This window comes from Macadamia integrifolia, chromosome 7, assembly GCF_013358625.1.
Source record: "Macadamia integrifolia cultivar HAES 741 chromosome 7, SCU_Mint_v3, whole genome shotgun sequence".
Taxonomy (NCBI): Eukaryota; Viridiplantae; Streptophyta; class Magnoliopsida; order Proteales; family Proteaceae; genus Macadamia; species Macadamia integrifolia.
In genome coordinates, this window is record NC_056563.1 from 18,474,598 (window position 1) to 18,489,049 (window position 14,452).

The 14,452-nt window shown below is 38.6% G+C and overlaps 2 protein-coding genes across 3 annotated transcripts; both read left to right on the forward strand.

Annotated features, from left to right (window-relative positions):
* Window positions 1-219: 219 nt before the first annotated feature.
* On the forward strand, window positions 220-4,860 carry LOC122083228 (cytochrome c biogenesis protein CCS1, chloroplastic). The gene is made up of 8 exons (XM_042650956.1): window positions 220-774; window positions 1,862-2,081; window positions 2,172-2,283; window positions 2,892-3,164; window positions 3,300-3,565; window positions 3,693-3,849; window positions 4,113-4,196; window positions 4,318-4,860. The coding sequence occupies exons 1-8, from the start codon at window positions 348-350 to the stop codon at window positions 4,471-4,473; spliced, it is 1,695 nt and encodes a 564-aa protein (XP_042506890.1). The 5' UTR covers window positions 220-347; the 3' UTR covers window positions 4,474-4,860.
* Window positions 4,861-5,633: 773 nt separating this feature from the next.
* Window positions 5,634-12,688, forward strand: LOC122083875 (protein DETOXIFICATION 33-like). 2 transcript variants are annotated; one of them, XM_042651799.1, is made up of 8 exons: window positions 5,634-6,189; window positions 8,646-9,187; window positions 9,260-9,346; window positions 9,863-9,919; window positions 10,042-10,280; window positions 10,445-10,563; window positions 10,652-10,738; window positions 11,908-12,688. In XM_042651799.1, the coding sequence occupies exons 1-8, from the start codon at window positions 5,932-5,934 to the stop codon at window positions 11,971-11,973; spliced, it is 1,455 nt and encodes a 484-aa protein (XP_042507733.1). In that variant the 5' UTR covers window positions 5,634-5,931; the 3' UTR covers window positions 11,974-12,688. The 2 variants fall into 2 exon arrangements, with proteins under 2 accessions (XP_042507733.1, XP_042507734.1); XM_042651800.1 differs by having other exon boundaries at window positions 6,060-6,189; window positions 8,650-9,187.
* The last annotated feature ends 1,764 nt before the right edge of the window (window positions 12,689-14,452 follow it).

A 14,452-nucleotide genomic window follows, 5' to 3' on the forward strand; every position in this document is an offset into this window, starting at 1 on the left:
TAATAAATAAAAACTTCTTGTGGGAGACTTTTTTTTTTTCCAGATAATTTATGGAATAATACAAATCACTTAAAAGAAAAAAAGGTTAAACCGGAATTGAACCCAGCCGTTCACAGGCTAAACCGGAATTGAACTCTTGTTTTTGTTTCTAAGGTCGCTGGTCGAGCCGGTCACAGGCTCTCACAGTCACAGCAGGAGCTAGGAGCTGAATGAGAGAAGCAAAATATCTATCTTATTTTCTTATCCGTTCCCCGCCTTCTTCCACTTCTCGCCTTTACTAACTTCCATTTACGTTCTTATATAACTTGAAGATTTTCCGTTCATGGGTTCTTTAGAAATGCTTCGCTATGGAGAGTCTGAGTCTCAACTACACCAAAACCCCGAAACAAGTAATACCAGAACGGGTCCTTACCATCAACTCTCATCTTCTTCGGTCTACCTTCAAATGTTGGCGCTTCTCATTCAATACCCATCATCTTCACACTCTGTGCAGCAGTGGAAACCTCTCTCTCAGAATTGGGTGTAAGCTTAAAATTTCGAGAGATGGTAAGAACAAAAAACCCATTTCCAAGAAAATTATCCTCTCAGAGGGTGCACCGACTCTGTCAGAAGACGTATCTGGAAATGAAAAAATTCCGGCAAAGTACCGGAATTCTGGCACAATTCCAATGATGGGGTTCCTTAGAAGGCTTCCGAGAAGGTTATTAACAGTACTCTCTAATCTGCCTTTGGCTATTGGAGAGATGTTCATAATTGCGGCTCTTATGGCTCTCGGTATTCTCCTTTTCTTAGTGGGTTTTTTCCATTACTGTTCTTCTTTTGTTTTGCTTATCATTTTCCAGCTTTCTGTTCATGTCTTTCTGAGAGAAGAAGGATTGAGATTTTTCTGTCCTTCCTAAAGATATTTATCCTTAAGAGATGAAAAGAATATGATGGTGGCACTGGATTGGAAATTATGCATGACTGAGAAGCCCAAATTCACATCAGAATATATGAGCAATGTTAGATTATTAAGCCATGACCCTATCAGCTTTGGTTTTGAGATTTCTTCATTTGGGTTTAATAGATGTTAGCACAATAACTATTTGTGAACCCGAGCAGAACAGAAAATTTGTTTTCCGTTGATGCTGTACTTAAATCAGTCCTTTACGGCTGTAAAAGACCAACAAAATGAATAGTGGAGAATGGAAAATTGTTTTACCAAAAAAAAAAAGGAAAATTGAATAAAAACGAAACAAATGGATTTGCTCGCCTCTATTTTTCTTTCTGTTCTGCTTTATATTCTGTTGTTAAGAACCCCAAACTTCTTAATTATAGGTGTCTTATTCCAAGAATTTTAGTTTGAATATTTTATCACCCGTAGAGCTTTCATTTCTTGTGTTGAAGGGGTTCAGGTTCAATCTGGTGATGGATTTTGGTCCTTCTTCAAGTCTTGAAGTTTCTGAGTGTTCATTAGTGTATCAAAGAAAACATATGGGGAATTTGGAAACCAATGGAAATGAAGATACTTTTTTTGTAAATTTCAAGCAGAAGTTCATCAGGTCAAGGTTCTTCATTTCTTGAATCCTAAAGTCTCCTTTGTTGGAAGTAAGTTTGACTCTACAATGTTATCTATGTTACTGCCCATGCAGATACTTGTAACATTCTGTCATAGACTCATTTTCAAAAGCTATGAAGGACAAAATGATTCCATTAGAATTTCCCTTTTATTTCTTAATTAATGTGAAAATTTTCCAACACAAGTGAAGGCTCTTGTCTTTTGTAAGTGATTCCGTTTCCTGCTCCTAGAGTGAGTCTTTGATGCATTTGGCCTGGGTTTTACTGACTTAAGTGACTGAACTTCTTTCTCTCTTTTCTGCAGGAACTTTCATTGATCAAGGTGAGGCCCCAGACTTTTACTTCCAAAAGTACCCTGAAGACAATCCTGTCTTCGGATTTTTCACTTGGAGATGGGTTCTCAGCCTTGGGTTCGACCACATGTTCTCATCTCCTGTTTTCCTCGGAATGCTGGCTTTGCTCGCTGCGTCGCTTATGGCCTGCACTTACACAACACAGATTCCCTTGGTTAAGGTTGCACGAAGGTCTGATTCCCTCTGCATATCTCATCATGTCTTCAGCTGGGATTGACTTGCAGAAGCTTTTAGTTAACAAGTGTAAATCGATATCTGCAGATGGTCTTTCGTGCATTCTGCTGAGGCTATCCTCAAACAGGAATTTGCAGATTCTCTGCTCCGAGCATCTGTGCACGATTTGGGAGTAATTTTAATGGGCGCTGGATATGAGGTATGTGTGTGTGTGTGTGGGGGGGGGGGGGGGAAGGCCTGAGAGTTGTATCTGTGTTACTGGGTAAATTTGCGAATTTGCTTGTCTGAAATCAGCTCAGATTTATCGCTACTAAATGGGGTAGGCCACATGGATCCTGGGGTAGGCCACATGGATCCTTTTCTCCAATCAGCTCTATTCAAAGGTTATTGTTATGAAGCAATAAATTGAAGGAAAAAAAAAAAATTGCTTCAATCCACCAAGAGCATCAATTGAGTTAATGGTTGGTGTCTCACAGCATAAAAGTCAAGTCTTAGGTTCAATTCCTCATGGGTGCAACTATGTATCACATCTTTTAAGCTAGAAACCAAAACTGCCTGATTTGATTTTGTTTCTTAGCAAGACTATCCTGTGCCCAGACTGGACAAAAAATAAGCTGTTATGGGTCTGTCTGGACTGACCTGCAGAGCCAGTTCAGTTTTAAAACTTAGGTGGAGTATCGGGCCTCTCTATATTCACGATCCAAATTAGCCTGGGATTAGTTTATAGTGTGAAGTTTGGACTGGAATCTATTTATTTATTCATGTAAATATGTCTGGCTAATTTATCTTCTAGTTTGATTGCTGTAGGTATTCTTGAAAGGACCATCTTTATATGCCTTCAAGGGATTGGCAGGTCGTTTTGCCCCAATTGGAGTACATTTGGCCATGTTACTAATAATGTCTGGAGGGACTCTCACTGCTGCAGGGAGCTTCCGAGGATCAGTCAATGTTCCACAGGGACTTAACTTCGTTCTTGGAGATGTAATGAAGCCAACAGGGTTCCTTTCTACTCCCACACAAACTTTCAATACTGAGGTCCATGTCAACAGATTTTCCATGGACTATTATGAAAGCGGGGAGGTCGGTGATATCTCTTAGTTTCCTATAGAACTTCAACCTTGAGCTTGGAAGTCCTTTTTATTGCAAAGAATGGCATCTCTTGTATCAGTTTTTTCCTATCATCAGCTAAAGACATAGCATCATGTTTATGTGCAGGTGTCACAGTTTTATACTGATCTTTCACTATATGACCTTGATGGGAAGGAGGTGTTGAGGAAAACTATTAGTGTGAATGACCCATTAAGGTATGGAGGGATCACTATGTACCAGACTGATTGGGGGTTTTCAGCACTCCAAATACTTAAGGATGGTGAAGGACCTTTCAATTTGGCTATGGCACCTCTGAAACTGAATGGGGACAAAAAGCTTTTTGGGACCTTCCTACCGGTTGGGGGTGCAGATTCTCCTAATGTGCAGGGAATGTATGCTCCATTATTATGATATCTTTGTTACTTTTGCCAAGTTGTAATAGGAAAGCATTACCTTTTATTTTCACTCTTTTGTTTTGTGTCTCTCTCCATAATCCCGTGCTCCCCAAAAAAATTCCAGATCAATGCTTGCTCGGGATCTTCAGTCAATATTTATATATGATCAAGAGGGCAAATTTGTTGGAGTAAGGCGCCCTGGCTCAAAGCTACCAATTGATATAAATGGTATAAAAGTTGAAATTGTAGATGCCATTGGGAGTAGTGGCCTCGATTTGAAGGTGATGTCTCTATTAATTCTTTTTAGTTCTTACTTTCAGATTCATGGTTTAAAAGATTGGTATGGATCATTCAAATTATCCAATCCGTATCATTATTGGACTGGAATGATCCAGAACGATCTGGATTGGTTACAGACATATAGTTATGAGCTGTTTGTCCGGCAATATTGATCTTTTAATCATTTCTCAGATTTATTATTGTTTTAGCTGTGAAAACTATTTTTAGTTTAACATCTAATCAATTATGCACATCCTCCTGTCAGACTGACCCAGGAGTGCCGATTGTTTATGCTGGGTTTGGCGCTTTGATGCTTACAACTTGCATCAGTTTCTTGTCTCATTCACAGGTGAAATACTTGTGTTCTGATAATGGGTTCTTGTTGCAGATTATTAAGAACTTTGATGATCTATCTGGCTTCTGATTATATTTTTATCTCATTGCCCTCCCACCCCCACCTTTCCCTACAGATTTGGGCCTTGCAAGATGGAACAACTGTGGTTATTGGTGGAAAGACTAATAGAGCAAAGGTTGAATTTCCAGAAGAGATGAATCGCTTGCTTGATATGGTCCCAGAAATTGTAGAATCATCTCTACCTAAACAATCAGAAAGCATTAGTCACTAGCTTCGTGGGAAGAGAAATAGAAAGGGTTTTACGAGTGGATATAAACCACAAGTTTTGAACATGGGAGCTGACCACCCCGCGTCACCTCAAATCCAATGCACAATTCCAGTCCTTAAATGAGGACCAACTCTTCTTCTCAGTTACTTCAAATTCTAGAATCCTTCATCAACAAAACAAAATCATAGCTGTCAATGTACATCTTTATGTTCCGCATATCTCTTTGGCCTCCTCACCAATTGTGTAACATGCTGTTGCCAAGAATTGGTATTTGGAGCTGGAATGAAGAGCTTTCCTTTGTTCTGTCTACGTTGATATGCTAGCTCTCCCCTATTGTATCATGGTATTTGTTGAATAAGATATGCTTCATTTGATTGGGTTTCATCAGGATATTCAGTCTTGTTGCTCCAATTTGATAGATTTGATTGAATTCAATAATCAGTAAGCACTATAAGACTAAGCTTGTGCTAGTTTATATGCCATTTGATAAGCTACAGGAATTTTTTGAACAATTATCCTTCCGAGAAATCTTTTACTTGATAACCAAATTGATATCTTTGGCACCTATGGAGGTTCCACCCCCCATTTTTCCCTTACCCAATTATTTCAAATGTCCTTATTAGTCATGTCCACCCAAGGCGGGGAAAAAAAAGGGGCAAATGACATGAAAATATAAATTATGATTTCCAAATTCTTAACTACTGATGGCCCACTTGAGGAGGTTCGACTCTGTAGAAGCAGAGGCTGTTCCAACTGGGGGAGGTGGGGAACAAAGGGTGTTTTCTAGGAGTAGAAAGAGTATGGTATCATAAGCCTTTAGCTAACTTTAAAATGACCATAGTCGGCAGTTGCAACAAACAAAGTCTTTTGAATTCAGGTACTCTTCATTAAAATAATGTAAAAGCCTATGTGATGGTCTCAACTTGTCTGGAAAGTAAAGCAAACGAAGAAGCAAAGAACATAGAAAAGTGAAACCAACCACGAAGAAGCAACGAACATAAAAAAGTTGAGATGTTTAATTTACGGGTATCAAGGCACTAAACACCTCGTATGAGTGGTTTCAAAGAAGTAAGAGGAGTCAAACTCAGAACCATATGCTTCCTGAAGGGAAGGTCTCTTGTCAACTCCACTACCCGCCGAAACTCATAAGCAACATAGTCAAAATAGCCAGCCACCAAGCATCAGTCCTGCTATAACTTTTTCTACTTTCTATATATGTTGGTTGAGTAGTGTTTGCTTATTTTTTCTAGTATATAGAAAGAACAGACAGAAGTAGATAACCCAGATTTTCAATCCAATACTAGTGGCAAGTATCCAATGCCATGTAAAGCCGTTAAGAGTTAACAGTATATAAAACAAAGATAACATGTAGTGTCTCTCTCCCTCATGCCAACTTGAATAAAGAAGAGAGAACTGAATTTTGATTCTTCTGTGTTGTTATTCGATTCAAGGCTTTCTCCAATGGAGCCTGAACGAATTGGGTTTGAGAAAAAGGTGTTGGAGATTATGGGGAGCAGAAAGAGATCAAAGTTGGCAGAGAAAAGCTGGAATGAATCAAAGAAGATGTGGCATATAGCAGGGCCTGCAATTTTAACTGCAGTTTCTCAATTCTCTATTGGATTCGTGACGGCGGCTTTCGTCGGCCATCTTGGGCAAGTTGAGCTTGCTGCTATCTCTGTTGTTCAGAATGTCATTGAAGGTTTCATATATGGTGTCATGGTAAGTGGCTTATAATTATTCAGTAATCCTATTTGCATAATTTTAATCTCTTTTTTTCTTTTCTTGTTTACTGTAATTAATGGCCATACATCTTCTCTCACTAGCTAGTTCTATATCTCCTTCCCTTCCTCCCTAAGCTGTTACTGATCAGAGAACTCCAATCTAGTCTATTGTTCCTTCTCATTGAATGTAAAATTAAGATGGGAAAGGTTCAAGACTTGGAGACGGGGACATACATTTAGGCAAATAGTCTTGGGTGAGTTAACTCCGAGTGAAAACGGGAATCAAATAAAGCTGTGGGGTTGTTGAGTTGTTCAATCTAACTCAGAAAAAGAGAGAATAAGAAAAAGGGCTACAGGGTTGTGAAAAAAATCAAACCAACAAAAATAAATTTAAGGGACCAAGGTTTTTGTCCATGCCGCCTTGTGCCACGGACACATGGAGCACATAATGACCACCATGTCCCTCTTAAGGGGCACGCCCCTGTGTTTAGGTGTAGAGGCCGTTTGCACACAGAGAACACCAGCCCAAAATGCTATTACCTATTAAAATTTAGGGAATTGAATCTTTGTCCGAAAGCACAGCCAATACTTGTGTTGTCTCTTTCTCTCTCGCCACGTCCCGCCCAAAAAAAAAAAAAAAGGAATAAGGTATCTGTTTACATGGAAGAAAGAAAATAATAGAAAAACTGGCATAAGACAACTCTCAGACAGGGATCATTTACCGAAAAAATCTAACCTCGCAAGAGATTAAATGATTAAAAAACACATCATGCTGATTTTATGTATGATGATATTCATGATAAGACAATCAAAACTTTTCCTTCCAGATATGGTAGTTTAATCTAACATTTTTTTATTTCATCTTCCCATCCCAAAAAAAATAATATTTCTTTTCAATTAAATAATAGATTATTGGTGGCAGAAATATAAAATCGTGGACAAAATATTTAATTTTTAAATTTAAAAGTATATTATTAATGGCAATATTTATAAACTGCCACTTAATGGAGACCTTTAGCACCTGTAAATCAGCCGTCGCTAAAACCTTATACTTTCCAAATTAAAAAGAAAAAAAAAAAAAAAAAGAATTTCTTGTAGTGGGGTTGTTCCCAATACTCCATTTCATGTGTTGCCCATCAATATTTTGTGTGGTAATGCATGGCAAATACGATCCCTTTCTAATAATCATATATGGATATTTTCACTAACATAGGGGGTTTAGTGGCTTTGATACCATCTTGAATTGTTATACCAATCCATACAAGATTGGTATATTAAAGAGGTTATCCAAGATCCATAATTAGTTGATGTGAAATTATTCTTAAAATACCAATGGGGTTGGTAGCCTAGTGGAAGGAAGTCCTTGCCCCATCACTGCTTGAGTCATCAGCATGGCCTACTATTGCTCGTTGATCTTGTGAAAGTGTTGCTTGCCATATGATAGTTATGCTACGATAGAGCACACTTTTTTCATTACTTAAAAAATAAACTATTCGCAAAATCTCCTTCAAAAACATATGTATACTATCTGGAGTTGGTTGGCTTGGTCAGTTGGGTCTAAGGATTTTGTTTTCGAGCATTAGATCGGTATTTTTTAGATCAAACATCAAGAAATACGAAAAATAAATAGACAAAAGATCGGCAAGACACAGATTTAACGAGGTTCACACACTAGTGTGGTATGCTATGCCCTCGGGCGAAGAAGAAGATGTTTTACAATGCAGAAGAGAGATTACACCTAAGCAACGACGAGAAAACTCGCCTTGAAACCCTAGCAACCCCCCCTCTCAAAATACAATGACTTTCTCAACAAGACAACAGAACATTATATACTTCAAGTTGCGGGTCGACCCATCGGGTCGTAGTCGATCCGATCAAACCATATGCCCCCGCACCCCCATATGAGATAAGTGCTGGGCTCCGGGCTTGGGCCTATCGGCCCAACCCCTCTGCTTCCATCACAGATCTTAGAAAACTTCCCATTCTGGTTGCCATCAAAATATGTCGGAGCCGATCAATCTTCAAAACGGGTCAAGAATTTGAGACAAACTTAACAGTATTAATACCAATATGATATTAATCTCGGATCAGTCAATTTTACCTTCACTTTTCATTAAAAAATAAGTTTTTTTTAATATGATTTTACCCCCTACTCTGGTACTGTCTGATCCCCAATCGGTTAGGATTGGGATCGGTCTCAGCTGATATCGATATGATATGATACCAATACATAAAATCATCATTGGGTCAGAGATTGCCGTCACAACTATCGAAAGGAGCTCAGATTCAAAATTTGTTGCATCCAATGACAATGGATGTATCGACTCTGAAGTCAATTAAGAAATTTCTCAGATTTCTGTTCCAGTTAATTTTCAATTGACCTTCCCCTTCATTTTTTGTTTTTCCAATTCTAATGGCAACCCTTCAATAATATGTAATGATCTGTTGCAATAGCTAGGAATGGGAAGTGCTTTAGAGACACTCTGTGGTCAAGCTGTTGGTGCTGGACAAATTAACATGCTTGGAGTCTATCTGCAAAGATCATGGATCATAACTGGAGTCACAGCATTACTTCTAACCCCTCTTTATGTTTATGCATCACCCATATTAAAGCTACTTCATCAGAGTAACAATATATCAGAGCTTGCAGGAAGGTACTCAACATGGGTGATCCCTCAATTGTTTGCTCTTGCCTTCAACTTCCCTATACAGAAGTTCTTCCAATCTCAAGGTCGAGTTTGGGTGATGACAATTATTTCCATTGTTGTTTTGGCATTTCATGTCTTACTGAACTGGGTTCTTGTGACAAAACTTGGGCACGGAATGGCTGGGGCTGCCATAGCTGCAAACATTTCATGGTGGTTGATTGTTTTGGCTCAGATAGTATATGTGGTTTCTGGGTACTTTCCAGATGCATGGACTGGCTTTTCCTTATCTGCATTCCATCACTTGGCAGCCTTTGTGAAACTATCTCTAGCCTCAGCCATAATGCTATGGTTAGTAGTACTAATTAAAATCCTACTATATTGAATCTTGCTGTTGCTTATACAATATTGCTTTGATGGCAGCTTGGAGCTCTGGTATTACACAGCAGTTATCCTTCTGGTTGGCAGCTTAAAAAATCCAGATATTGCAGTAGATGCTGTTTCTATCTGGTTTGTTTGTTATTTCCTTCCTTTTTTTTTTTGAATAAGGAGAAGCTCAGTGATGCAGTAGCAAGTATGGGGGGCTAGATTTCATTGTAGCACTAACGAATCCTTGAATCCACAAGGTGAAGAAAACCCCAGTTCCAACGAGGAAGAAGAACACTAGACGAATTAGAAAATAGCAATTTGCGCACAAAATCTCAGAGGCCCCAAACACCCTTTAATGTGCGAATTAGCCCCCTAATGTGGTTTTTCAATGACCCTTAATTGTAGAGCACTGACTGCCATTTGGATAATTAGTATTATGGTTCCTGTAACTCCACCCAAGTCAAAAGTTATGGCCTCCAGAAATTGCACTGAAAATCAGTTATTTTCGGCCTAATCAGGTGGACTTTTGCCAGCCCAGCTGATTGATAAATTCCTGTCAGATCTTCTATACATCATTCAGTTCCAAGTTGCTTTTTTTGTAAGGTTTTTCATTTTGTATTCAGAACCATGATTCCTTTTATTTGGTACATTTGACAGCATGAACTTGCAACAATGGACATTGATGATTGCTTTGGGATTCAATGCTGCAGTCAGGTTAATATTTTTTCCTTTCTGCTAGCTGAAAGTGAGAAAGAACTCAAAAGAAGTCATTGGAGGTTCCTGTTCATTGTTTTGTGCATTGTTCTGGTTTCATTCTTTGCATTCTTGAATCTCAGTGTGCGAGTCTCCAATGAACTTGGAGCAAAACACCCAAGAGCTGCAAAATTCTCAGTAGTCGTGGCTGTAACAACATCAGCATTGTTTGGAATTCTTTTTACAGCTGCCATTCTGGCCACCAAGAGTGACTTCCCCCAACTGTTCACAGAAAAACCCGTGGTCATAAGGGAGACCTCCAAGCTTGCGTACCTTCTAGCAGCGACCATTCTCCTTAGCAACATCCAACCTGTTCTCCATGGTATTCTTTCAGACCACAAGGACAGAACTAAACTCATTATCAAGTTTAAAGCATTACTGCTGCTTTTCTTCCACCCCCACCCCCGGTTATGAATAAAGCTTTAGATGTTCTATGTGCTTCCATCAGTTGAATGGTCTGAGCTGAGAAATAACATGAATTTGCAGGGGTTGCAGTAGGTGCAGGTTGGCAGTCATTAATGGCCTTCATAAACATTGGATGCTACTACATTTTTGGGCTTCCCGTCGGTGCCTTACTGGGTTACAAGTTCGACTTCGGAGTTCAGGTGACAACAATTACAGTCATTATCATATCTATAATCATCAAAGCAATGCAACAATGACAGAAACTCATTTGTGTCTGAACTTATACAGGGCATATGGTCAGGGATGTTAGTGGGCAGTCTGCTTCAAACAGTTATTTTGTTGTTCATCTTGTTTCGAGCCAACTGGGATAAAGAGGCAAGTACATTTAGCTCATAGGCAATGTTAACTAGGACTGATGTTAGTGACATGCTTTTCTGAAGATATAAAAAAACTACCACTCAACAGTCAACACACATGAACTGTCATATATCTGAACCAACCGGCCTGAAGAGGCAATTTATTTACATTTAGTTCATTTGCAAGTTTAGAAGTTGATAGGATTTTCTGTGAAACATGCATTATTAGGCTTATCAAGTTTGCAATGCATCTGAGATGGATCCCCATTTAACCTACCCTATTGCCAACCTACACTGTCCATATCCCATGTCATATACCTACCCATAAAGAATCTCTGTTTTGTATAAAGAGATTTTCAAAGCAAGTGCCATCTGGGACTTATTTCAAACTAGTGACTTAGATTGTGTCTCTGGTTGAGGAAATTGGAAGGCAAATAGATCATTTAGCTTTTTTGAAAATAGTATTTCTACTAAGCCACATACCAATAACAGTATTAATCTTTGGATCATTCATTTCTTGAGTATGCTGCCTTGTTCTCATGGCCTTGAGGTGGTTTCCTTGAGGCTGTAGCTCTACTCTGTCTGGTACTCTGGTCCTTCTAGTATATTTGTTAATAATAACAATGCCAACAATGAAAATAATAAAGCATGTTCCATATGTACTATTTATCATCAAAATATGACAATAATAAGGGACAGAAATTCACTGTGTGGAAATATGGAACTGAACCTCAGTTATTTCCACATTTCTGTTCTTTGTTTATCATAAGGCTGGAGAAGGTTTTAGGCAACCCACTGAAGGATGGTTTCTCCAGTGTAATAGCTAATTAAAGCTATCTTCTTAATCGTTCTAGCTTAAACTGGATTCACGTTAAGCTCTAAAAAGAAAAGATCAAAAGTGAAAGGAAACAAATTGGTATATAAGGGTATGAACTAACACCATGCTCACCTCATCCCAGTATAGAGAAGTGAATTGAGGAAAATTGAAATATCTGAACTCAAGGGTAAAAGCAAGTTTTTAAAATAGGATGAACAGTTGTTATGTGACTTCTAATTATTTATAACCTCAACTACCATGTATTAAGGCTTGATTCATCATCGAATGAACCAGAAAAAAAAAAAAGAGGAGGATTAGTTTGTAAACATATCCATGTATAGGTATAAGAATAATGGTTTTTCCTAATGCAGGCTTTGCAAGCTGAGCAGCGTGTCCAAACATGGGGTGGCCCGTCAGAACCTCAAGCGAATGGATGAGAGTCATCAATTGAGGATAAAATCCCAGAAAGTTGGCAGGAAAGCATGGAGAACAAGTACAGAAACAAACCTGAAACAACTGTTGTACATAAAAGAATGCAAAAGGTGGGAAAAGTTATGTTACAAGAGAACATGAGCTTGTGTTAGAAACCAAGGACACAAGTTGAACATGTTGGACTTGGAAAACCCTAAAGAATATGATTCTGAGGGAAATATTTAAGAGCCCTAAGTTGTTTTAGTCAAACAAGTAATTTAATTTAATGAATGTTCAGTTTTAGGTCTCAGATTGTATCTGATCTTTCCTTTTTGTTCAAGTAATTCTAGCATAGTATAATAGTTTTTTTGATAAGTTAGCATGGTATAAGAGATTGGTGTGGCTCACTTCGATGACAAATCAGTTTGCTTTCCAAGTAAGGGAAGGCAAAAATTAAAAGAAAATTGCTATAAGAAGCTTTTGTTAATCCAGTATCCACCTTTATATGAATTCACTCAATGGGTGGAATATGCATGGGTTGTTCACTTTGACAAAAACTTCATTACCAGATTGAAGAGTTTCTCCCCATTGGGTAATCAGACCACACATGATGAAACCTCCTTGTTATACAGACAGACCTCCTACCTTAGCACCAGAGTTTCCTAGGAGAACCAACTCTCCTTTTTCATCCTTTTGATCTCTCCTCTGAAGTTCAATATCAATCATAGGCACACTTAGGTGACCAAAAAAGAAAAAAAACCATTTTCTATCCTTCATCACATTGGCCTCTGCATCACCAACCCAACCTCTCTAGTTTCCACTTTATAAAACATATTTCCTCCTTCCTGTAGTTCTTCAGAGCTTCCAATACCTTCATTTTGTGGACAATCATCATCCACGAATCCGCACCATTGTTTTCATCCTTAAACTCATAATAAGCCTTATGATCACGCGCCAATTGTTTACCACTCTTTTTCTTTCTTGCCCGAATCTGTTGTGTTCAATTCGTGTTTCGCTAATAGGAAAAATGCATAGGTGGCCTCTCTCATATTCAAGATCAGAAAAGTTGGCAACTTCTTCAAGGTCTCAACCTGGTTCAATTTCACCAAGGTGGCTGTTTTTTGTCATCTCTGGCTTGCTTCCCAAGTTAACAGACAGTTAATGGATCATCCTCATTTACAAAGAACAGGTGTCTGAATTGCCCCATCCACCTATTGTCAGGATCCAACTTTCAGGCCTCCCATCACCCAGAAAAGAAAGATCACCAACATTCCAGCCTTCAATGATCAGGAAGGGGAACATGACCATTCATGAGTAAATTGATGAGGAATCAGTTTTAACTCTTCCAGCATCAAGAACCAAAACATTTTTGGAGTGATTATTATCACCAATAGAAGCTGAGTGAATTATCAATGTAGCCAATCAATTCCCCTAGCTTTGCAGCGATTCCAACACAAAACATTTAATTATGTAGTGAGGTAAGATGCCAAGGTCCTTTGGCACCATCCAAGAGAAAATACCCCTTGTCTTGTGAGTCCTTTCTGGAAAATGATTTGGTGGATTCCTTCCCTATCTGTGGTTTTGGTTAGCCCTGACTTCCTTACTGACTCCTTCCAGAACTCTTTATGCATGGGAAGATATATTTTGCATATGAAGGTCCATACTTACTGAAATTGAGACCTGAGTTCTCTGCAGATCAATCTAAGCATAAACCTTAGAACAGCTAATTGACAGGCCTTATAAGATGTTTATCTATGAGACATTTAAATCATTAAACTGGATGGGCTCTGAGAAATAGAATCATTTGGAGACAGAAACATCCATGATAGCACTTGTCAACATACACTGAGAGGATCATGACACGACACCTGAAACAAAGGACACCAGGAATCTAATTCAATAACAGTGTAAAAACATAGATATTTTTTACACTGGCATTCAATAACCAAAATACCATTGATTTACCACTTTCAACCAGACTGGAACAATATGACATATACTGCTTTCCAAAAAAAAAGCAACTGTAGATATTTGATATTTCTAAATTCTGGCTCACTTAGGCTTCTCCCTAGTTTAAATACTCCATGTTCCTTGGAAAGAAAGAGGGAGGGGGTGGGAGGGGGGAATAAAACTTGGAACTAAAAAGAGGTAGCTTGTATGAATGCTGCGAACTGGTGATCAAGTGGTCAAAACAACTTCTCGACATTCTTGGGATATGGTTGCATAGTTCTCGCCTCTGAATCTTGCACATGCGAGAGCCTCGTGCACCATGTATGCCTTTTTTAAAAATAAGTAGCTTCCGATTTAATAGTAGGCAGGGCAACAAAACAAGAATCGTCACTTCATCATAACCTTCAGCAAATTGATTTTGACATACCTTCTCTAATGCACTAGTTTCTGCAGCAAAACACACCTGATTCTCATTTGATGAAGCTTAATTGTTCATGGAGGGTCCTTCAATAGACATCAAGGCTGTGCTTGGATGCCAAGGGAAGGTTAAAAAAA

Excerpts from the sequence above, each read along its gene's own strand:
- LOC122083875 (XM_042651799.1), top strand. The coding sequence starts at position 5,932 with ATGGAGCCTGAACGAATTGGGTTTGAGAAAAAGGTGTTGGAGATTATG. Across the intron at positions 6,190-8,645 it reads GTTTCATATATGGTGTCATG|CTAGGAATGGGAAGTGCTTT; the intron begins GTAAGTGGCTTA and ends CTGTTGCAATAG. Across the intron at positions 10,564-10,651 it reads AGTTCGACTTCGGAGTTCAG|GGCATATGGTCAGGGATGTT; the intron begins GTGACAACAATT and ends GAACTTATACAG.
- LOC122083228 (XM_042650956.1), top strand. The coding sequence starts at position 348 with ATGGAGAGTCTGAGTCTCAACTACACCAAAACCCCGAAACAAGTAATA. Across the intron at positions 2,082-2,171 it reads TTGGTTAAGGTTGCACGAAG|ATGGTCTTTCGTGCATTCTG; the intron begins GTCTGATTCCCT and ends CGATATCTGCAG. Across the intron at positions 3,566-3,692 it reads TCTCCTAATGTGCAGGGAAT|ATCAATGCTTGCTCGGGATC; the intron begins GTATGCTCCATT and ends AAAAAATTCCAG.